The following is a 25,697-nucleotide window of genomic DNA, read 5'->3' as shown; positions in this document are numbered from 1 at the left end:
TTCTTTTCTCCATTTATGTTTATCTCTCTTTAAAGGGGAATGGATGATATCATAGGTCCGGATGTCACTAGTAAAAAGAAAGTAGCTACTAAATCTTTTCTCTCTTCATGACAAGCTATCAGTGGTTTGACCTGGTTGTCTTAATGAAATGGTTAATTGTCCCGTGAGCTTGATGCTTGGCCAGTGTTTTAAATTCTGTTCATGGACCAGAGATTATTTCTTCCCCTCTTCCTTTTCCACCACCTTTTCACAGTTATTTGGTGAGAAAATGTAACTAATACATTAAGCTTTTTCCCTTCCTCTTCTTCCTGCCATCATCAAATGCTGTTTTTTCCTGAATTTGACATGAAACCCAAAATAACAATAAATAGATGTAGCTTAATAGGTATGGTAAATGAATTTTTAATGTCATATTCTGGAAGATGCAAGTTCTAGCAGAGCTGGAGTAGCGCTAGTTGAGACACTTAAGTAGCAATTTTTCTGAGCACAGATAACCGTTTTCTTTGAAACAATTTAAAGCATGGCTTGATTCAGTTCCTGTCACTACCTTCATATGTAGCTACAAGGTACTCATCATCAGTAAAGTTCCCGGAGATGTGCTGTAGTTCTTAGAATGGTTCTGAATGTGACAGACATGACTATGGCCATGACTGTTCAGTGTCCTGTCCTGCCAGTCAGTGGTACAAGCCTGTCATTGGAATCCTAGAGTGTAGACTATATCTAAATAGAAAGTAGTACTATTTAAAGGTTCTTTCCTCAGTTTCTAGTGGTAACATGAGGAGTTAAAGTTTCAGTTCGGATGATGTAAGAATTTTAAGTGTCTCATTGAACTCTGAACATATTAACCATTAAAGATAGAAATAGCTAACAATGCTAGTGAATACAGTATTTTGGATTTTAACTGCACAATGTTAACTACTTTTAATTTGTGACTTTTGTGCTTTCATTTGCAGTGTGCAGTATGTAGATGTAATTGGAATAAATCAAAATATTCAACAGCCCAAAGCAGTAAGAGCAAAACTTGTTTTAACTGTTCATGTGTAACTTACGAGGATGAGATCTGAATAAAGAAAACTTTTGCTTTTGCTCATTGTACTGTAGAAAACTTAGACTGAGGCCTTATGATGTAGAACTTGACACTAGGTAGAATCTGTGTCCTTTTTTTTTTTTAGGTTATGGCCATTGTAAGTATTTCTTATGTGTTTCCTATGAAAACTACCCTTGACTTGGGTTTATATCGCAAATTAGCAAATGGTAGTACCCTATTTACTCCACTCATCCTCACAAATCTTTATTAAAATATAAACTTTGAAAAGTAGAAGCTAAATATATCAAATGTTCTACTAATTTGTAAAATAAAGAAGCAACTTAAAGGGGAGTAACTAAGAGTATTTTGAGAGATTGTTTAAGGATCCATCTTGCATCTGTGATTCTTTGGCCCATGAGGGTTTGTTGGGGTGATTCCTACATGCTATACCTCATACTTTTCATCCTCCTTTAGAAGCAAAGGGTGGTTAAGGCTTCATGTTTATATATTTGCTTGTATAACAGACTTTGATAACACATTCCAAAGAATCAAAACTTAATGAAAAGAGGTATTTTTTTTTTTTTTTTTACTATTGCATCTAACTTCTATTCTTGGTGAATAACAGATACTTCTCATTTTCTTTGGAGACTGTTTTTAGAATTTGTTTAAATAGGTGCTGCTGGTCAGCTACATAAAAACAGAGGTATGTTCAGAAGTCCCTTCTAAGGAACAGTGTCCTGTAAACATATTGTCTAAGTCCATTTGGTTCTGGGCCAGTTGCCAGCCTTGAATTCACTAGGTCGTTAGGACGCTAAAACAGACGATAGTTCATAGATAACTATAGTCGACTGATGAAGGACTTGTGCTGTAGAGAACTTTTGCAATTGAAAATGCCTCTTCACCAGAGAGGAGAGTAATAAAGCGTCAATTATTCTGTTCTAAAATGGAGTGATTCTCCTCTCTTATGAACTCCTGTATTTATTTCCCAGCTGTGCAAGTGGTGTTTTTCCAACTGGTTCTGCAGTGTGTTTGGAGAATGTTTTTGTTTTTGAAATTTATAGGGTAAAACACACAAAGTCCAGTTCTCACACCCACTGCTCTGGAAATGCGTATCAAAGATCCAGTTCTGGATTTAGTTGTTCTTGAGACGTTGTGTTAAGTAGGATTGAAAATTGACTCTCAAGAAAATCTGTAACAGCTCACAGCTTGTTAATGCTGGAGTTCATGCAGGCAGTCACACAAAGGCATAATTATTTACTTGTATTAACAAGTTCTTCAAGCTGTGCTGGTCTCATGTATTCTGCAGCCCTTGTGTTGCTGCAGAATTTGGTGCTTTTGGAATTCTGTATTGACAGTTAGAAGAGTATATTTTTACTTTGCAATTTCAAAGCGAGGACTGTGGCATCTGTTAATCGAGAGTGAGTGACTTTGCACAAGCTGTGCATGGAAAGAATAGACCCCAGAACAATGCATCTCCTGGAACTGCAGCGAGATAAATAACTGTTCTCTCTGATGCTACTCTTGATTTTAGTGGAGTTAATGTAACCCCAGCTTTTGACTTTAAAGCTCATGTGGTTTTGATAGTGTCTTCAGCTGCCAACCTTGTTGATTTGGCAATGATTAACCGCCCTGCAGAAGGGACAGCAGAAGTGCTGGCTGCTTGATCGTTGCTGTTCATCGGCCGGTATTTTAGCATAAATGCTCAAAAAGGAGGGAGAGGGTCAACTATAGGATGCTTCACTCCTAGTTGCTTTTCAGACCTCAGCGTGTTTACACGCTATGTTTCTGTTGAGAAGTTTCTAATACTTTGCTTTTGACTAATCTTGATTTTTAGGCCTTAAACTGATGGTCCTTCTGCAGAAGAGGGCTGGGGGAGTCTCTAGCCTCCAAGAAACACTGGCCTAGATCTTTGTACCGTCATAAAACCTCCCAGTTGTGTAACTGACGTGTGGGTGTGATGGGATACTCCTGATTGTATGATGGAGACTGTGGCTTGGTCATTGCCAGTGTTTTACTGCAAGGGATGTGGCCCATCTCGGCTGTAACACTCAGCGCTTCTCTGCACAGAGGGCTCCATATTGCTCCTTTCACCTGGTACCTGTGTACCTGATAACTGTTTTATCACCTGAATAAAAGGAGTATTTATGGTGGTAGTTCTCGTAGTACAGACCTATGAATCTCTTAATAGGCCTTATTATATCATATCGTATATCATTCTTGTTCTTTGTAATACTTCTAAATCAATACACATACAGTGTTAATGTCTTTTTGTGACTTACCAGTGATAGTTATTACATCTTGTTAATGTCATATCAGCGATGAAGTATTTCATGTGGGAGCTTACATGTCTGTAATTTATAGCATAGACTATGGACTGTTCGTTAAGTTAAAATTCACACTACTGCCAATTCAACATTTTGATGATATTTAACTGGAATTAGGCATCAGTTACTTTCAATAGGAAGTGAATAATATATTTTTAATTAAAAACTCCTAAATTTATTGAGAATACTGTGAAGATTTTTTTAGACCAAAGCTCTTACTCTCAGAGCTTTTCCCACTGAAAGCTCTTCTAACTGTAACAAACCGATGCCATTTAAAACCCTGCTGGTTTTTGCGTTAACTTCCAATTCAATGCTTGCTGAGTATAGTGGCTTTTTAAAAAGAAAAAAAAGCAAGCATACCAGAGGCAGGCTTTATTTGATGTGAATTACACATGATAAAGTTTACTCGTATTTTGCTGTTTCTGATTCCCATACAGTCTTTACTCTCTACCTCTCTAGGTCCCACCTTTGATTTTCCCCCACCTTTTCAGGTTAGGTAAGGACAGTCTTCAAAGAGGTGCTTTGGCTTTTGAATAATTGACTCTAAGTGAAGGTTATGTAAAGAAAAACACATTAAGTGTATTCCTTTGACACATACCTGAGAAGTTCAGTATTCAAAACATGAGTTGTGAAATACTTAGTACACCTTTCTGTCTTGAAGTCCTACATTCTAATAATTTTAATTTGGTAAAAATAGAGATGTGTCTGCTTGTACCCCACTTCTCTATCTCTGGAGAGCCTCGCTGCTTCCTTTTGTACACGCTTATTTCAGCTGGCATTTTAAGTACCTGCTTTCAGTTGTCTTATTCAACTTGCTTGTTTTTGCAGTTTTTTTGGTAAATATTCTTTAGTAATGTTATGAACTGGGGTAATGCTTGTATGCCTGTGCACACATGCACCACACCTGTTTAGTGCCCACACACACTTTCAGCAATCTGTCTGCACAATTGGATGCCTTTTTAGGTGAAACAAAATGGCATTTCCATACCAATATTAAAGGTAATTGAAGCTTGTTCTGATAGATATTACTGTAGCCAGTTCCCATAATCTTACAATTTTAATAATTGTGTAAGTCCTTAGAATCCGCCAAACGTTTTCTTTGGGAGTAGTTGCTATTTGTGTTGTAATTGCTGTTTTGATAACAGTAAGTTATCTCGAGTACCAAGACTTTGAAATGGTTTCTGTTATCCTTTCCAATTTTCAAGCTGTAAGGAGGAATTCAGGACAAGAAATGTTTGAAATAGCAATTTGATGTTACTGTATAGACAGGTAGACCAAAAGAAGCCCATTCTTTTTACATCATTAAATTGCAATCAGAGTTTGGAAAACTTTTCTTGGCACACCATGAGTAGGAGATAATATTTTTACTAAAGAACTTCTGAAAGATTATGAAGGATATTATGCAGATGGGTTGCTACACTTGGAAACTTTTCATGTTCCATATGGCTTATCTGCAATATACTGTTGCTGAAAGGAGGCATTCAGTCAGCTACTGCTGTTGCCGATTTATATTTTAACCATTGCAAGTATGTGAAGAGGGTATATATGGGAGAACGTGTATGTACATAGATATATTGTCGCTTGAATAAGAATTAAAAAAGCTTTTATATAACATAAAGCATCTCTTTGAATATTCTAACATAGAACTGTATTTTGCCTGGTTTTACCATTAATTTTGTTTGTTGCAGACACTGTTCCCTGAAAGAACTATAAAATATATTTAATTTATATGCTAAGGAATAGTTTCTGGTTCCTGAAGATGAACATAAATCTACTTTGTTTTTTATTTTTAATAAAAAGATCGAATAAGATTGACTTAGACTGGCAAGGTAGTACTCTTTAATGGAAAGATCTAGTTGATAGTACTTTCTATGTAACAGGTAAAATGAAAACCTGATCAGCAGTATAAAATTTAATTATCTAGTAAGTAGTATAGAAAGTGAAACAAAGACAAATGCATCAAATACTAGACTTTGAGAGCTTGGCTAAGCTTTCACTTTGGAAGCAGTATTATCAGTGCTAATGGATTACTAATCATTTTAAGTCTCAAGAAGTTAATTTAGGAGTGAACAATCCTGCTTGTTCGTAGGTCAGCATCTGCTTTATAAAGTCCACAGTTCACAGATATGTTTCTCTAAAATCACAAATATAGATAAGGAGCTTCCTTTCTTATACCTTCTAGTCTAGTGCATTGTGTAAAATTCTGGGGGTAAAGAGTGGATTTTATAGCCCATAAAATTGTTATTCTTTAGTAATTGCTTGTGGTTTACTATTTAAAATAACATTTCACAGCAAAGATGGTTTAAGCTAGAATTTAAGCTTCATACCATACCATGTCTAAAAACCTTTTGTATGTGTTATTTTATATAAATGAGAGTTTGAATCCTGAGTGCCATCTTTATCATATCTTGGAGGAATTTGACAGCTAGCTTTCATGTTTGGCAAGCCAAGGATACATGTTAAAATTTGCCAGATACTGGAAGTGCTCCAACATTTGAAACGAGACCGTGTCTTTTCTTAGAGTGGTATATAACAGGGACACTGATAAAACTTCAAATCATGAACGTTTTCTGTCTGTAAATGATGAATAGCTTTGCCTAAAGCTGAGCATAGCAGAGCATTGCCTAAAGGGCTCTGCCTTATATTTTATGGCCTATTGTTAGGCAGGCTTATAATTTTTTTGTTTGTAAAATCCTGGAAGTAGTAAATAATCCTAAACCTCTTTTTTTTCCCCCCCTAACATTCTATACTATTTAGCCAAGAAGTGTAATCATTGTAGGAAACTTTGTTCAAGTCCTGTAGTCACAATTTTTGATGTCTGGGTATTTTTGCATAATATCAATTATTTACTTCTGAATTTTTTTTTTACTCTTATAGTACTGCTACTAATTGAGCCCAAGTATGGAAAATATTGTTTAAGCTGAAAAGCTTAAAAGCTGAAAGTAGAGTTATGTCAGGCTTTCGGATTTTACTTAGTGTACGTTATTTTGGTTGGGGAGCCTATCAGGAAGACTAGTGATGCCTTGTTCTTTAAGAAGTTAAGATCTGCAAGTTGCTTAGCTCGTGGAAATGTCTCTTGTAATCTAATTTGACCTCTTACGCATTTCACTGAAGTTTGGAAAGCTGGGCATTGCTCTGCTTTACTGTGCTGTTTGGGATGTATGTATTTGTGGCTATAACGAGAATGTGAAATTCTAACTGACAGCATAGCAAAATGTAATTGAAAATGTGTCGGGGTACTGAAAGGAATAGCACTAGGGCTAAACTTAAGTAGACTCCTCGCTCAAAGGAATGGAAAACAGCTTCATAATGAAATTTGCAGATGCTTCAGTGGTTGAACTTGAGAATATTAATAGAGCCTGGGGAAAATTGACAAAAATTGTAAACATCACGTAAAATAATCCTGTAGACCTAACTATGAAAAAAATAAATTAAAACCTACAGAAATAATGTTTATAAGCTTCAAACACAAAACACCGTCACCAAATTGAATTATATGGTTTTTTTCTGGCTGTTCACTTCTGATGTGTACGCTGCATTTAGGATTCACTGCTGCTTGTGTTTTAGGCAGCGACAAACTTCCGATACCCAGCACTGCAGGGTCAAGCTCTGAGTTTGCAGAGCCATGCTGTTACTTCAGAGAAAAGAAACAGAAATTATACTTCTGAAGCCAGACTGACCTGCAGGAAGTTGAAAAACTATAAATAGCTTTCAGTGATTAAGAATGCTCCTCGGATACTTGAATATGTTTTATACATAATAGGGGAGAAATTATTATATGTAAAGGATGATAAAGTGTATTATTGTTCAGGATGATGTAAATGAAATATTTTGTGTTTCAAAAAAAAGAAAAATCCAAATTTCAAAAAAATTCAAAAATTTAAAAAAAAAGAAAAATCCAGCCTGGTTTTAGGCTCAACTTCTCGGCAATAGTACGTAATAGGAAGCAAATAATAAAGCAGTTGTCATGTTTTTAGCATGACTTTTTGCTATATGTGAAGTCTGTAGTGATACGTGTAGTTCTGCAGAGGGAAAGGAGCTGAACTGCGTTTAAGGAATATGCTGGTTTTTCTCTCACTGATGTTTCACATAATAAGAATGAAAAGTGGGTGGGAGTCTGCTGCTGTGACTACTGTATTAGTCCTTCATTTTGTGAATATCTCAGAAAACAGGTCTGACTTTTTAAGCAGGCTGTGATTATCAGTGGTGGCTGAGGCAATGATTTGCTGCTGCCAGAACGGACAGGCCGTTCCTTCTCCCTACTTTGTGTCTGTGATGCTCAGCCAATACACTGGAAAGCCACCTTATTCATGCTACAAGTGAAAACAAACTCAGCAAAAATAAGTTAAATAAAGAATGGCCAAGGAGAATTTTCTATCATTTTAGTGAAGGAAAAATTACTTATTGCAGGGTCAAGCAAACATCAGAGTTGGTGTAAGGGTGGTCTCTAGGATCCTGCGCTTTCTGTGGTAGTAAGTTGTTGCTGTCAGGTTGTCAAACAGAACCCAGAGACTACAGCAATTCCCTTAAAGTATGGGGAAATAACCTTAAAGCACGGATCCCTGCAGAGATGGCATGTAAAACTGATCCTGAAGGCTATGGTATTGCTAAATAGCTCTCAGGTATCCTTGGATCTCTGTTTAAGGAATGATTTATATTTATTTCTGATGATTTATAGGAAAGGCACTATTGCAACCTGGGCTAATGGTACTGGCTTTTACATTTTATTGGTGTGAGGTGGCAACTTCGTGATCTTTTGCCTCGGTGATCTTATTGTTATTCGCATCATGGATGACAGTGGTGCTCAGTCCGGTCTTTCCTGCACAGAGCTGTGTGAGCTCTTGGCGACTGCGTTTGTGGTTGAGGAGCCTTTGGAATTCAGTGCAAGTGGTAGCAGTGTCCGCTGCTACTCGACTCTTGCATGGCAGCTCTAGACATCTGGAAACTGCTTAATTGGTTATGCTTTTGATAACCATGGTGTACGTGCCTACCAGAGCAGCAGTAATATTTGGCAGTACTAGTGGAGCCTTCCCCATGACTTCAGGCCTGAGGAATACTTACACTTCTGTAAATCACAATGTTAAAGTATTTACTCCAACATCGTTCTGCTTCACAGATTTTCTGTGCTCTGACTGCAACAGCAGAAACAGAAGTAGCCATTGGTTTTAGGTGAAAGGTTTGCCTTTTCCCAAGGAAATAATTTTTCATTTCAATCTTAGTCAAATTTTGGAAATGTTTCTCCTCATGATTTGAGATGAAACACGGACTAAAATCCTGTTTGGCCAGCTCTGAGAGTTAAGTGCAAAAATAGAGCTGTTAACATGATACGTAGTAGCATTGATAGCAACAACCATTTCCTTTTTGTGTAACATTACAAGAAACCCAACACTGAAAATGTTTTGCATGAGCTGACATTTTTTTTGCACTTCATAACACTTTTTTGTATGTGAGGTCATCCTAATTTTGTGCTTTAAGGCAGAAAAATATTATTTCCTGAGGTGATAATGAACATAATCAAGTTCTCTACAGTTTTGCCAGAGCTGGTAAGGAGCCCAGATCACTAATGTCAGGAGTCTTGGCTTTTTAACCACACTCACTGAATTGAAGCATAAAACATGCCATTGTGCTCTTTCAACCATTAGCATCGTGTCCTTTCAGAATTGAATATGAAACCCAGGATCTTTCGTGGGGAGGAGGACAGCTTAACTCCATCTCTGGTAGCAGTAATCTGTGTTTATTAGTTGAGAATTTCTGGTTTCCAGAGCTGCTGATGACCAGTATATGGAGCCAGAGTAAGTTTGTGCGAGGGAAGCTGCGTGCAGCTGGGCTGGAACAAGCCTTGGAGAACGTGGGGACTTTATTTCACGCTGTGGAGTTTCAGCAGGCTCAAAGCTCCTGCATTTCATGTGTCTCTGTTGGCTTTTGTAGAAAGAGACTTATGCTAAGATAATTACACTGTGAAGGTTGAATATCGTCTTTGCTTCCTCATGGATCATACAATAAATAACTTTACTGTATTTTTGTACTCTGGTATCTGTATTGTTTGTTTCAGTAAAATTTATGTTGAATTGTAGAGAGAAGCTAATTATTCTTTTGTTGGTTTCATTTTGCAAGAAGCCCTTCTTCTGTTCCTTAGATGCTTCTTGCCAAGGCATGATTCTTTTCTTAAATTAGCAAAATGCAGTGCTATTAAAAATTACTTTGCATATGTGTGGGGAAGTTGAGGAAAATATTGGGGCTCTTGCACCGTGTGCTTGAATGTAACATTTAAACCTCTCATAGCTAGTCCAGTAGTTCTCATACAATGTTTTCTAAGCTCTGCTATTAAAAAAAAAAATCAATATTAAACTAATAGTTATAATATTTGATTATTTCAGTTTTACACAGTGGGACAAAAGCAGTTTAAAGCTTCTGGGCCGTTCTGCAATACCAAGATGACTGCAGCTGTCTGGAACTCTTGTATAGTGACTTTGTATGTCACACAACTGTATCATTGTGTTTGCTTGATTCTTTTAAAAAGATTTCATACCTGCCTTGATTCATCATAAATACTTCGTGTTATTTTCTGACAAAAATTGCTGTTTTTCTCTCATCAGTTAGTCCCGTCTAATATCCAAGCTGCACAATCTCAGTTACTGTAGGCACAATATAGTGCATTGGCAAACATGTTGGAACAATTTCCAGTAATTTCGCCTAAGTCTTAGAGGAAGTGGAAAGTAACGCAGATTAACTCAAAAGGCTACACATTCCCTTAGATGATAAGACTTAATACCAGAAGGTAGTTGCTGTGAATATTCAATAGCATTGAAATTTAATGTTCTTTTTCCCTCTTGTTGTAGCAAGAGAACTCATGTTCTATATTTATTAGCCTCAGCTGCAAAAATTCCAATTTTTATTCTAAACAAGCATGTGTATCACAGCAGAGATATAAAACTCTGTTCACGTTAAACAAATAGTATTTGGTCTTACTAATTGGTATTCCCCCTTCCTTATCCTTGGAGTTAATAAAATTTCAGTCTCCATGATAACGTCCTGGCAATAGCTCCAGGGATGGCGAGTTATTTACATTAATCAGAGGAGTAACACATTTTAGCTATAGAGAATCTGGAGGGTGGAGTCAGCCCTTGTTTATGGAGGTTGGCTTCCCTGCGTCCCCACGGAGTGGGTCCCGTGGCCTCCTGTGTGTTCCCTCCAGCAAGGGCCCGTTATCGCGGCTCACCCCGCAGCCTGGGAGAAAGCTGAGGCTGGGCTGGCTCGCGTAGGCTTCGCCTGGCCCCGTGAACAGATTACAGCATTCCACTTGTTAGTACGAGCCGCGGAGCAGAAATGTTTTACTATTATGTTACTGGGCAATGATAAAGTTGGCAGGCTTTTTATGGTTAGGTCCTCAAAGTGGCAGTTCGTGTTTTAGTGATAAGGAGACAGAGCTTTGGATATCAGACCCAGACTTATTATCTGTAACAGTGAACTGTGGCTTAAATCCTTCCACAATGACAGGAACCCCATCTGGAGTGAAGATTTCCAGAATCTTAAATGGGAGATACTGAGGCATTTTCCTTCCTCATGAGTCAAAGCAGAGTTAACCCCATTGTTATCGAAAATAAAAATAACTGGTCTCCAAGAGGAAGGATGCATTTTTATATTTAACTAAATCTCTTCCTTTATATTAGAACTTTGAGTATAATTTTCAGACAGATTGGGGGGATGAATTGGCAGCATTAAGCTTAGAAGCTTTCACTTGATTGTTTTAGAATATTGAAAGGAGCACTAATGAAACTCTTATGCTGCGGGATTTAAAATTGTTCTAATTTTTTCTCAAAGGAGGTGAACCAGACAGTATGTGTATTTCTTGCAAGATCTTTCTTTGTAGTATCTAAATGCAGCTTCTAATCGTTTCTTGGGCACTGTGTATACATGTTGACGCTGAGCACCATGTAAAGACATATTTGGATTCTATTTAGAGATTTCTGTGGGTTGCGGGGGTTAAGTGTAATCCAGATTATACAGTGTTAACATTTTTCCTACTGATATCAAAGTGTGGAAGGACTGGCAGGCTGACTTGTTAGGAAGGGCTGGGAGAGGGATAACAGGCTCCGACCTTGAGAGGCCGAACAGCCGGCCCTTGTATGGCCAAGTCCCTGTCTGTGTCCAGCTGATTGGGCAGAGAAGCAGGATCGGTGCCGTGACAGGTGCTGGAGGAACCTACACCTGTTTTCCCCATATGCTGATTTAGTGATTACATTTTTGTGGGAGTTCCAGATACTGTGTGGGATACGCGGAGCAAGCCAAGAAACTTGAGAAGGAATTATAGCTTATGGTGACCTGTGATATTAAAGAATTTCAGACGGCGTAATTGAATTTTCAAGTAGTGCTTTAAAACCAAAATAGAAGTAGGCAGTATTTTGCATATATATGAATATTAAGAAAGTCTTCTGTACTTTTTATTGTACTAAAAATTATTAAAAATGCTGATGAATACTGTAGTCTAAAACAACATTTTTGGTTTTTTTTTTTAATCAGAAATTCAGTGTGTTATGGAAACACAGCTTCTGTAGGAAAACAAATGCAATTTCTATTTGGTGCTGAGAATGTCAGCTTGCAGATTTCAAATCTTTGGGGTTTTTACTGTAAAATTAATAGAATATAGATAATTTATCACAAAGAGAAAACACACAACCCCTCCTTGTGCCTATATAGTCGTACTGCTAATGCGTATTTGTTAAATTTTTATTGCTTGTCCTTTGAGACCTCTTTAAAACATTAAAGATTTCTCTATAGGTAATATGTTAAATCTTGTTTTGTTATAAATGAGAGCTTGCAAAGAAAGACTTCTGATTGTGTAATAGGGTGAAAAAAGAAAAACAACAAGGAATACAAGTATCTTTCAAAATTTGGTCACGAGACCTGTAGTTTCACATCCTTTCTTTCAGTAGCTTATTTGTAATGCCTAGATTGCAGACAAGTTTGGTTGTTTTTTTTCCAGGGGATGTTGATGTGAGTTCTCCATCAGAAAACAGGAAATAGCCCAATAAAGCAGTTGCATCAAGTTAGTGTAAAGGAGTCTGAAAAAAACTTATATTTAGCAAACTAAGTCATTTTAAAGAGGGATTATGTAATTTCTTTTTATACTTTTTTTTGCAGTTCTTGTTATCATGCGGGATGACAGAACTGCAGGAAAATCCTGCCTTTATAAGCTGCCGAGTGTTACATATATTCATGTACTGCACTTTTTGAATTCAATCGAAAATTTTAGCTGCTGTATTTCTCAGAATTTAACTGTATGCTCTTTAAAAATGTGAATATTAAAATTGGGATGCTAAAATCAATCTATTAAAGTTCCAGTAAACTGGCTTTTAATTACTAGTGACGACGTTAACTCCTTTGCCATAGGCTTGAATGTTCCTTGTTTGTCAGATAACTCCATCAGCCAGTATCTAAGAATGGTTTTGCATGGAACAATGGAGAGATGAAGTGGGTGTAGGTTAAAGTTACCCCTGAGATGGCACCTGCGAGAGTCTGTGCCTCTAGGTGAACCTTTTGTTTCTGTGTACTGTGTCACTATTTTGAAAGACTAAACCTGTCTGTTAAACAGTGAGTTTTGTATGTGAAAGTTTCATGTAGTTTCAGTGGCTCTGAATGATTCAGTAGTATACAAAACTTCTTGGCAAGTTAGTATGATTTGTATGTGAATTTTCCAATTGTATTTCAGACCTTAAGAAAGAAAGGCCTTAATGGTTGTGAGAGCCCTGATGCTGACGATTACTTTGAGCACAGTCCACTATCGGAGGACAGATTCAGCAAACTAAATGAAGATAGTGATTTTATTTTCAAGCGAGGCCCTGTAAGTACTTTTATTTTATCTCTACTTTTTATTTGTTGATCCTTTTTATTAACTTCATTATTTAGGCTCTGAACAAGAAGGAACACAGAGGGTGCGACAGCCCGGACCCTGACACTTCATATGTGCTCACGCCACATACAGAAGAAAAATATAAAAAAATTAATGAAGAGTTTGATAATATGATGCGGAATCATAAAATCGCAGTGAGTACTAAAGTATGGTTTGTGCTTCTATTACGTGCATGAGAATTTTCACGGTGTTTGCTTACCACTGAAAACCACTGCAAAGACAAGAGGATATAATGGTTTGAAAAGGCAATACATATTTTTGAGGATAAATGAGGTTCTGATACTTGATCTTGTTAAAATACATTTTATCTTAAAGAAAAAGAAGATTCATCACTAGCTTCTCTCTTGCACTCTCTGTTTTTCATACCTTGTGAACATGAGGTAGCACTTCTAAATTTCAGGAGCCTAGCTGCTTTGCCTAATCCTACCTAAAATATTTTTATAAAGATAAATTTTGGTGTGGGATGTAGGATAGTTTATTTACATCTTATAGCTCTTTGTTAATCAAGAGTTTACAATGTGTTGCAAGCGGGCAAATAGAATTAGATTCATTTTGTCATCAAATCAGTGGAATTTTTTTTTACTGATGACTAGATAAAAACTGGTGCGCAATGGGAGCCTCAAAAGATTGTCGTCTTACTCCTGTTGAACTTCCAACAGATATTTCCATGGGCACTGAAAAGATCTTTGAAAATTTTGTCCCGACTGCCTAATCCATTTGCGGCCATAAGTCACTTGATTGCTTTAGAAAGATGTGATCTCCTATCCTGTACTGTGATCCAGAGGATCATTTTTTATTTTAGTGTTGCCTGATTGAAAAATGACATTTTCATTATCTGAACGCCACATATTTACTGGGCAGATGGTTCATGTTCTCAGTTTCATACATTCTCTTCAGTTTTGGGGTCTAAGACTCTAGTGTAAAAGGGCTCTTGGAAGAGAATTTTTGGACTCCAGACCTCAAGTAGTTTGAGGATAACAGTAGTGTAAATTTTGCATGTTTTTCACGACAATTTAATTTCTATCTACAAAAAACTGTTAGTGTTGAGTATTACAGGGGAAGTACTTCCTAAGAAGACTAATACAGAGCTCTGCCACAGCCTTTACAATTTTTAAATATTGCAAATCTTGTAGCAGTTGAAGTAAATGGACTGGCTAGGTTAATCGGCACAGACCCTGGGGTAGTTGAGTAGTATGTCCCCAAATGACTTGCTGATTATAGAAATTATTTCATTGTTCAGAGCAGTAAGACCATCTCTGGGGAGTTAACAGCAAACTGACAGTCATGACACCCAGCATCACTTCTTTTAGCAAGTTCTTCATATTTGAATGAAGCCAATATCTTTTGTTCCTTCTTTGTTTTGAAGCTTTTGATATCCAACACTTCTGTGTTGAGGCATCATTGGGCCTCATTTCTCAGTATGATACAGCGCTCTCTTGATTTTCTGTGGTCTTCACGAACAGCTGACATTGTCTGTGTGAACATCAGTGTAAATAAAAAAGGCAACATTATTTTTTAGCTGTATAGTTCTGTATTTATAGCTTAAATCAGACCTGTTATGGTTCTATTCCCAGTACTTAAGGGCCCGTATAAGAACATAATTTCTTTTGTTCTAGTGCACTCCTTACTGTCAAAGGATAGGAATGAGGCAAAGTGTGAAGAATTCAGTCATAACCAAATGAGTACCATAGATGGGCAGAGGCAGCCTTTATTGTAAGGTGTGGGGGGAAGCTGTCATTTATTACTTCTATATTGAGAAACCTACAGAAAAAAATGTTCCAGCTGTTAGCTTCTAGCATTGTTTTAAGTGTACTTCAGGTATTTCAAGTTTAGTTGGAGTTACTTCACAGCATGCTGTTTAAAAACAACCTTTTATTTTTTTTTTAAATACTAAATCGTTTCTTGAAGTAATTTCCCGTGAAAACAAATACCAGTAGAGGTTGTCATTAGTTAGATACTGTGAATGATTTGCTAGCATTACGTCACTGTGCTTCATTACTTTTTCCTTCCATCTGTGCCAAAAATTGATAATTATTCTTAGGAATGCTTCAGCAGGGACACTGTCATTGGCTCTCAGTAGTACTAAGAGATTTTGTTTCTTATAGAAAATGTATTATGCTCTTTTTGCTAGTATAGTTAATGTTGTATTTATAATATTTATCAAAATTGTTGTACAGAGGTATCATTCTAAGTAAATTCTAAGCTACACATGACAAAGGTGCATCTTTTTAAGTATACTTGCTAGGTCATGAGTGTTTGTCATCTGCATTTAACCTCTAAATCAAAACTATTATCTCCCTATTCTGTCAATAAATACTACTGAATTTTTACCCTTAAATTGTACCTGTCATGGTTTTGTTTCCAGTAATTATGAGAGTTGTGAAAGAAAATAGTCCCTTTTGTTTCAGAAACTCATCACTGTCAAAGGATAGGAATGAGACAAAGGCCAGAGAAGTTAGTCATAAGCAAATGAGTACCATAGATGGGCAGGCATCTAAGCTTTTGATTCAAATAGTTGTTGAATAACAAACATATATACTTCAGAAAAATAGTTGCCTTGTAAATAATGCTGTAAAAATTAGAATTTTAAAAAATGAGATTTGTAAAAAAGAAAGATGGAGTGGTTATTCAAAGTGGGGGTTTATGTAACAGCTCAGGATAATGACAGTTGAAATGTTTAAATTCAAGTTACTGAACTTAGTGAATTTCTGTCTATCTGTTGAAAAAGAGAAAGTTTTATAAATTTACAGCAATACTTTGGCAAGGTTATTAATAGAAAATGTTATTACTAACTTTTTCTTTTTTGTGTAATAACTGACTTTATTTTATAATGTGCATGTTTGGAAGGTGCAATGGTTCATTGATTTGTAGACATGTTTAACTTGTCATTGCTTTGTAATAATCCAAATTAACTGAAAAATTTGTTATATTTCTGAGCTTGCAAATTCATATGAATATCTTCATTTTTTTTGTATTTGAACTTTCAGTATTTTAGAAGTTTGAGTATTTTGGAACTGTATTTACATGATGTGTGTTTAACACCGTACTCTACAAAAAAATGGATGTTTTAAAATTTTATGCTTAATAGAGTTTAAAAACTAACATAATTAATTTTTTTTTTTCACTTGAGTAATTTTTGGCAAACTTTAATGTGTATTTTTATAATGTGCTGTTTCTGCAAATGTAGTTAATGCTAATGCTGTTGTCTTGTGCGTGTTCCTTGTCATCTTTCCTCCAGCCTGGCTTGCCCGCTCAGAACTTCTCGATGTCGGTTACAGTTCCAGTGTCCAATCCCAACACTTTAACCTACAGTAACCCAGGGAGTTCCCTCGTATCCCCATCACTGGCAGCCAGTTCATCGTTAACGGACACAACCATGCTCTCCCCGCCTCAGACCACCCTGCATCGGAACGTCTCACCTGGGGCCCCTCAGAGACCACCAAGTACTGGCAATGCAGGTAAGATTTCAGTACGGTTGTGCTTTCCTTTCATTACCTTCTTTTTTTTTTTTAATTAAAAAAAAAAACTCACAAACAAACAAAAAAACCCGAGTAACAAGTTCTTAATGCTATCGGTGCATTTTTTTTAATGGCCTGTTTTGAAGTACAAAATGGTATGATACTGTAATGAGAGCAAGTTAGTTTAATGCTCTGACTTATTTTTATTAGGTGGAATGCTGGGGACAACTGACCTCACAGTGCCAAATGGAGCTGGTACCAGTCCAGTTGGTAAGTGTGGTATCATGTGTTTGTTGAAAAATAGTATTGTGGTTTTAGTTTCACAGTTATTCAAAAGCGTTTTTTATTTTGACTCTTTTGCAAAAGGGATTGTGGAAGAACAAAGGTCATAATTTTCTTAGTTGCCTTTTAATTGTAAAGTCTTGTAAATTCTTATCAGGCATTTAACATTTTACTGCTGTGCCCTTTCCACTTCAGTACTATTTGCATTTTTTTTTATTTAGTGTTTTTCAGTAGTAGCATGCTGCTCTTGCTTTTTTGTTTCTCTACAGCCGTAATTACAGCACTCTAAAGAGATCTTACATTCACAAAATTTCTTATTTTGTATAAAATTCACTGCACTTATCTGTTACAGTAAAGACAACTCGGCTGTGTTCTCAGCTTTAGTATTCACAAGACCTGGATGTTTGATACTGGTTGGGGTGCCAATCAAAATGAAGAAAATACAGACTGTATTGTTTGTATTGCCATGTGTATCTTGCTAATTATTTTCTAGCAGTTACACAAAGAAAGCAATAAATTTTGGAAGCTGATGGCTAGGTTCTGTCTTAATTTTGGAAGATGATCAGAAATTCTTTCAAAAACAAATTGGCGATGTTGCCAAAAATAAAATTAACAGTATTTTTTTTTTTTTATCTTCAGTAAAATGATATGATAGCACTTTTTCATTTAAATAATGTTTTGTCTCCCCTAAACAAAATCTGGTGATCTGATAGAGGGCAGGCAACCACTGAAACTTATCACGCCAGAGAAAGACAAAATAAATGACAGTTCACCCACTTCCTTCATGTTCCTTCCATTCCTTAAGATGTCTTGGTAATTGAAGGTCAATTTTGGAAATACGCGTAACTCTCCTCGGTATGTGTTCATAGCAAGGAATTAGAGAAGCAACTGTTGACCTTTCAGTATTTGCCCACTGGCAAATTGTGGCAACTGGGGAAAAGTTCTTTGAACACAAAGTCAGGCAATTGAATTTATGAATAAAAAATGCTGCAACTACAAGGCTGAAAGCACAGGATTGACTTTCCGCTCTTTATCCATTCTTTGGCCATGTGCAGCAAAGATACAAAATATTAAAAGTGTGGTTTCCATTGGGTAAGCAGGATTTTAAATGGAGGAAACTTCCTCAGTTGAAGAAAGATCACTATTTTTAGAAACTGTGGAGGTCAGGTGTTGATTTCCATAGTATTTCTCAATTCCAACTAAATAAGTTTATTATCAAGCTGTTTCAGGCCTCTTTTCCCAAATCAGGCTTTAGTAACAGCAGCCTCGGATTTAACTCCTCCTTTCAATAAGTGAATAAAACAGTTGTTTACAGCAGTTGCTGTAGAATATTAAACTGTAGAAATACCCAGTGACAGCAGCTTGGTGAACATATTTAATGCAGTAAAATGTTTTCCTTCTTGCATTTATTAATAGTTTATGTGAAAAGTCAAAATGCATCGCTTATCTCTAACTTTCCAGAACATCGCACCCAAAATGTTATATATATACCCACTCATTTCCAGAAAGATTTTTCATACAAGTAAGAGTTGTGACTGTATTGGAACAGTGGAACATCTATAAGAAGTACCTCTAGCAAGACTCAAATACCCAGTTAACACCAGAATGCTAAGCCACAGAGTACCCTACGTTGTCAGAGCTCCACTTCCTACTAGAATATGGCGTGGCTTCTTTTAAAAACTGTCAGGTGCGCAGTAACCTTCTCAATTGCAACCAAAATCAAGAAACTATACAGAACCAGATTAAGTAAATCTGTAACTTGTCAATTTGAGCTTGACAGCTGCCATTGAAGTGTATCAAGTTAACTATGTCTGCAGACAACAATGGTTTTAGTTTCTTGCTATGTTTATTGTAGAATTCACTTTAAACCCCCATATTTTCTTCTTTTAGCTTTCAATCTTTTCTTTTAAACTTCTCAGGAATGGAGAGTTCTCCTATGGATATAGTTGTGACAGGTCACATGTCAATTTTGCAGCTCTCCGTTTATAGGAGAGATGTCAAAGATAAAGATGGAGTACTGGCATACCCGTATTCCCAGATATTCTTAGATACAAAGGAAAAACTCAAGTCTTGCTCAACATTATGAAGTTTGGAGCACTGGAGATCTTGTTCTCGTTTCATTGAAAGATACTTATACACCTTTATCTCTGAGTAGAAAGCAAGTAATGGTTATCTTGCGTTGTTGGGACACAGTTCAGACAAAGATGTTGCATAAAATGGCTCATGTTTAGTTCACGTGAGTCTCTTACTCAAGTCCTGTGTAACTTGATTGGAATAGATATGATTTGCTTTAGCAGTCAATCTGCCAACTTAATAGTTTTTCTGTGGAAAATAACTGAGTAAAAATATCTGTGTGTTGTAGCAAAGATTGGTAGGTGGTTTTTTTATGTCTAGAGCAGAAAATTTTGTGATTATTGTATAATAATGAGAGCTTATTTCACATGCAGCTGTCATAACCCTAAAAAAGCATTTTTATTTTAAAATATTTTTAAAATTTTACCCACCACATAAAAAATACTTGCTGAAATTTTTACGTAGCAAGTATACAAGTTTTGAGAGGGGAAAAATGTCCAGTGCTAAAATACTGTTTGCTTTTGAGCTAATTGGTTTTTTCCTGTTAATTAGATCAAATGTTTTGGAATTAGAATTCTCATGATCCTGTTGCCCATGGTCAGTGTTAAACCCTGTTCAGTTTGTGATCAGCATCTAATATGCTTCAAGAATCTCGTATCACCAGGAGGTATACAACTTGCTATTTGGTGTCAACATCATCATGGCTTGAGCACATGCTGCATGTCTGTATTACCCCTTTCAAAAGGCTGTGGATTCTAATTCAGCGAAGTATCACCTCACCTGCTCTGAGTACCCAAAGATGAGGGAGAGTTTCTTTGACTTGGAACTGAAAGGACTTGATGGATGGATCACTTACAAATTTGTCATGAGGAGATTTTCACTATGTTCCAGTAGATTCAGTATTATACCTTGAATCATCCAGAGGTTGCCAATGAACTGCACTTCTAGTGAAATTGTCCCATCCTTGAGTATTCTGAGATTCAAAAGGGCCCAAAAGAAGTACCACTGTTACCCAATCCCTACTTTTTCTTCCATAACTTTCATGTATGGTGTTGAGCTAGGACCACGCAAAGGATCTGAGCTGCCTTCATTGCCAAGGTTGCATGAAAACCATAAACCCTGAGACCTTTGGACTAAGATGAGCTCCCTGAGTTATTCCCAGTCCTAGGTGATTTTGAAGGAGCCGTTGGAAGTAGAGGTTCTTTATGATTTTGCAAGGACACAGTATTATCTGTCTATACGTTTCTTTGTTAGTGAAGTAACTCTTCTAATCAGTAATGCAGTTTATGGACCCAGTTAAGCTTCTGGGAAATTAGCTTTCCTCTTATAATTTTATCATCAGGAGAACAGATAAGAAAGTTCTAGTCTTCTTGAGTACTGACTTCCTCCTCTTTGTTTCAAAGCTGTATCTTCTCTAATGCGCTCGCTAATCTTCGGATTCAGAGAGTGTGAAGTAACTTTAGGAATACTGAATTTCTTTGGAATAAAGATGAAGGATATACCAGCTTGAAAAACTGCCTTTCTCTGATCTTTAAGATTACATAGGTAAATACAACAGTCAGTGTTTGACCCTTCTCCAAGGAAGAAGTTGAAGGATCTTTGAAGAACACTGAGAACAGCCTTTTTAGTCTTAGCAGCTTCCGAGCTTTCCTGGAGGAAAAGGAGGACTGAAATGGACTGCAGACCAGCTGGTTCACAGGGCTGCAGGCTGAACCCTTTTCCTTTGCTAGATGCTGTCAGCACATAACAAGGTTTGATCCATCCATCATCGTCTGATTAGATCAGCTCACAAGAAATGAGCTGGGATCAGCATAAAAAATAAGCTGGTAGAAGAAAGCATTTGAGGTAGTTTTTTTTTTTTTTTTATAAAGATCTATAAAAGATTATAGCAAGATCTCCTTGGAAACCATCCATCCACATGTGGTCTGTTCAGCCCCTGAACCTACCCTTAGATTTTAGTTGAAATTCATATATTGTTATGTGTGTTCATTATCTTACCATAATTTCTGATTTACTAAGAGGTACAAGACAATTCGTGTTAGAATTTGCCACACATAACAAATTATCACTCTCCCAGCTGGATTAAAGTATTGCAGTATATGTTTTTGTGAAGTCTCAACACTTGTATAATGTCACCTTGCCCAGCCTACAACACCACACATCCTCAGATGTTCTAAACAGTTCTGTTGTTGGTTCTTTACCATTCTTTACGTTGGCTTTGTATGGATACATAAAAATGAGCGAGTTCAGAAAGTAGGACTCTGATTTCATTAACTGGGAACTATATAGTTGACAAAAGACATAAAAGGCATTCAATTGCCACTGCTAACGTTTCACACAAAGTTGGAATAACATTTAAATACAAAAGCATTATGCCTTTGTTTTAGGTTTCCTGCTGCATTTTGAATAATAACCCTTGTCTTGAAGAATGCCCATTTAAAATCTAAATATCCTTGAAAATTGTCTCCTTTTATGTAACTTTAAGCAAAAAAAAAATTCCATCAACCTGGGAAATGAGTTTTTTAGTTTAGTAACATGAGTAAGCATTCCCTTGACATTTAGTCATGTGTATTTCTTTTCGCTTGTTTTAATATCTAAAGTACTGTCTTAGAAGTAGAAACCTTACGTCAGACGGTCCGAAATCTTACATTACTGTCAAAGGAATACTTTAATTCTAATCACAGTATTATCTGAAGTATTGATTTGTAAAGATCAGTGGAAGTACATTTATTTCAGCTATTTTCTTGAGATGGTATAGTAAAATCTTTCTAAAGCTAGAGAGGACTTAGGCTTTTTTAAATTATGGTAGAATCGACAGTCATTTCTGTGCAAAGCTGAAAATGGTATGAACCGCAAATGCTGATGCTTTGTTTCGTTTTTTCCTAGTTTCCACTTAAAGCTGTCGTACTAAAAAAAATAAAAATTGAGCAGCTAATGTACATAGAAATGCTATTGTTGTATTAGCATGCAATACATTTGTTTCCCTGCCCCCTCTGGGTTCTATATGTAAATGTTTTTCTTAAATAGATTTTGTCTGGTCTTCTAGATACATAGTGAATCGATGGCTTATTGCAAACACAATTTTCTGTTTACTTCTAGTGACATTTGTTAGGTTGTATGATGTCACTTGAGGTATAAATATTTATTTACTACTGTTCTTATTTTTGCTTAATCTTATCTTGCTTAGCTGCTTCCCTTCAATTATCTTCCAAAACTGTTCAGTTTCTCTAAAGGTGAACCTCAAAAAAAGATTAATGGGATCAATGACTATAATTTATTCCTTGAGTAGTAATAAGTACATGGAGTACTTTCCAGCCACGTGTGTTCATTGTTTCAGCTGATGTGATTTATATAGTGAAATATGAGTCTGGCTCATGTAATTGCATGCTACGTCTTGGGCTGCAGGACAATAAATGAGGTTAAGCTGTATTACGTTTCTGAAGGCAGAATATACAGTTGTTAAAATGGGTGGGTTTTAACATTTAGCTTCAGAAAAGAAGTTATTTCAAAAATGAAACATTTTCTGACTGAACAAGAAGTAGGCTAATATACGTTGGCAATGTTTGTTATCATAAAATCTAATTAATGTGTGATTCATATAATTAAGAGCTTATCATCTTTGCATTGGTGTCTGTTTTACAAATAAATATTTCAAAAAAGCTTTCATAGTCTGTTTTAAAGAATTAGTGTTGAATAAAACTTCCGATAGAAGTAAAAGCAGTAGTCTTATTTTACACTTACATACAATTTTATATTGTTTCCATTTTTCAGTATGATAGTATTTTTAAACACATTTTGGGAAAGATCTATAGTGGGTGGGGTAGATACAATTTCAGTATTATACAAAATAGTAAGTAGAATTTATGGGGTTATTAAAGCCTCAGTTTGGCAAACTGCCGTGTAGTTGCATCATCCTGTAATCATTATCTTTTTCTGGCTCCTGACCTTACTCTAAGAAATACCATGCTTTTAGTTATCCTTTCACTCTTCACTTGTAATTTGATTTTCTTATTAGATCATTAACAGGAAAAAAGGCTTTAAGTTTCGTATTAACAATGGATATTCTACAGTCTTATTGCAGCCCCAGCATATGATTTTTCAAATAATCAATATAGATACTTCAGTGTTTGCTAAATATTCAATGCCTGTTGTTTATAACAAAGGGCTGCCATTAGATTAATACCCATAGTATTGCCCACTTAGGACATTTTTTTTTTCTCTCCTTCTTAATATATTTTTCTAAGCACTCATTTTAAGAAATGCTCAGCCTTTTGTCAGAACAAATGCTCCGACTCTACCCTGCTGCTGCAGAGAAGCAATGGCAAGGACTTTGTTGTTTTTGACAGCACCACTAAAAGCATGAAATGTTTCTGAAGGGTTGGCAGAGCCTTGTAATAAGGGCTGCAGGAAATGACTCTATTGGGTGTGGAAGAAAGACACTGTCCAGATTTAACACACCAGCTACCGAAATACTTGAAAACAGAGGACAGGAAATGGTATCATAGGAGAGACTAAAACGCTATACAGAACTTCATTGTTTATACAAAGTGTTATTGTTCTGAAGCTTAAATTCAGCTCAGAACACCGCAGCTTTAGCATATGAAAGGTAACACTGACAGCCTAGTAAGTAATAAAGTGCTATGTATTAGATTAAAGCCCAGGCTTTCCTTTTTTTTTTTTTTTAACAGTAAGTTCTTTAAATGTTCTGGCATTTTTGATGAAAATGGAAGATACCGTAACAATTTTGTAGATACCATTTGGTGAAAACTATGTTATTTTCTAATCATTTTTCCTTCCTCACGTCTGCTTCCAAATTTTCCAAGTTTCTACTCTTTGTCCGTTAGGCAAGATTTGTCTTACGATATGATGCTATGCAGGCTGTCTCTAACCAATGTTTAAGCTCATTTATAATGGATAGCTATTGATGCATAACTGTATTTAACAAAACTATGATTCTATGAAAGCTGTCTCACAGTTTCAGGAACCTTAGGGATAGCACAGAACTTAATTTCTCTTTTTTGGTTGGTTGATTTTTCTGTGTGACCGAGCTGTGCTGAGGTGTCTCCTAGCAGTGAAGAGCATATTTAGCTCTAGTATGTATTCTCAGCTCCAGCCAAACTTTCCAGCCACTTTAACTACATTTCATCACTAACCTAGAAGCATCCCAATAAATTCTGCTGTTTTCTGCTGAGGAATGTAGATGATTTACTCATGAAATGAGGTTTTGCTGTGGTTTTTAATACAGAAGGAAGAATGCTGATATAAAAAGCTTTTTCTTCTTTCTGCTGTGTTCCTTCTTTCCCCCATAACTTCTGAGTTAAATGGTAGAATTCTCAGAAAAGGTATTCCCATACCTCCCATACAAATGCTTCAGGAAAATACTAAATTAGAATAACTCCTCCTTGCTCAGTTAGCCTTGAAGAACTCAAGGGACATATCAGATCGTCCATTTATGGTCAGGTTTTGGCACAGTAGGAAGTCCACAAGGAAAGTAAATAGCGAATTTGAAATCCTGGCTTTAAAGGTGTGAATTTACTGCTCATCCATATGTGAATGAGAATAATGTGGTTGCAAATTCCAGATTAGTAAATTCTACTTACTTAATATTTTTTTTCCTTTAAAAACATTTAGCAATACTTTAGTTTCCAAAAGACCTTTATAAATCTCAGTAGAATATCTTCAGATCAACACAAGAGCCTTGTTATAATTCTTATATTAATCTTTGCTTTTTTCATTTCTAATTGATAAAATGATACGTAGGGTTCCATTTATGGTGGACAGGGAACAGGACTGCATTTGGCAGTTCCCCCACCATGTAACAAGGACCAGTAGTAATGGAGGAGGCTTCCTCTTTAGCATCCTGGTGAATTCACACCCAGGTTCTCACATGCACACTGGTGAAGAATCTTATCAGCACCAGTCACCTTCACGAAGTGTTGTGCTGTTACTGATGTGTTTTATTGTTCTTCGTTCTTGCTAAGCTTTTAAAGGCATTAAAAATTTTGCTAAAGAAGGTAGAATCTGACACTGACAACTTTCTTATTTTTAATTGCTTTTAGATTAATATGTACTTAATGCAATAAAATTGGATTGGGCATAGGGGCCTATTCAAATTAGAATAATAATACAAAATTCGTGCCGGTGTGGCGCTACAGGCTATGAGAAGAGGAGACAGTGAACTTTGTGTAACAGACCTTTCCCTGAATTGTGACTATAAAGGCTGCTTTCAGAACTGCTATGTTAGTATAAACATGATCTTGCTATGAATTGTATTTATTTATACACACACATACACAAGTTGTGTAGTGTGAACTATAGGGTTCCCTGTTGTGAAATTCCCCTTGCTTAACAACTTTTTTTTTCATTTGCAGCTGAATAAGGGGTGTGTGTGTGTTGGGAATTGTTGCTATAAATATGATAAAATCATTGGAATGTGGCTTTAATTTTTTTTTTTTCGGAGAAATATATTTTTAGTGAACATGATTGGTGCTTTTGTCAGTAGAAGCCAGGACCTGTAGGCTTTGGCTTGCCTAATTCTACTTAGAATGTGTATCAGGAGTAAGGTAGAGAAAGACCTTTGTAAAATAAATTGATGGGCATAAATGATGTGTATATCTGCGTCC

The 25,697-nt window shown here is 36.2% G+C and overlaps 1 protein-coding gene across 5 annotated transcripts in view; it reads left to right on the top strand.

Moving 5' to 3' along the window:
• The window catches only part of MEF2A (myocyte enhancer factor 2A), a 93,026-nt gene that overhangs the window by 51,697 nt on the left and 15,632 nt on the right, over window positions 1–25,697 (top strand). For 2 of the 5 annotated variants that reach the window (XM_074155548.1, XM_074155546.1), the window contains exons 4-6: window positions 13,258–13,395; window positions 16,500–16,719; window positions 16,930–16,989. In XM_074155548.1, the coding sequence (XP_074011649.1) occupies window positions 13,258–13,395; window positions 16,500–16,719; window positions 16,930–16,989 (418 nt within the window). Of the gene's footprint in view, window positions 1–13,060; window positions 13,193–13,257; window positions 13,396–16,499; window positions 16,720–16,929; window positions 16,990–25,697 lie in introns of all 5 variants that reach the window. The other 3 variants (XM_074155549.1, XM_074155547.1, XM_074155544.1) reach the window with 2 other exon arrangements.

The sequence above is a fragment of the Numenius arquata genome, chromosome 11, assembly GCF_964106895.1.
Source record: "Numenius arquata chromosome 11, bNumArq3.hap1.1, whole genome shotgun sequence".
Taxonomy (NCBI): Eukaryota; Metazoa; Chordata; class Aves; order Charadriiformes; family Scolopacidae; genus Numenius; species Numenius arquata.
The sequence above is the reverse complement of the archived record's forward strand: the minus strand, read 5'-3'. Positions and strand labels throughout refer to the sequence as shown.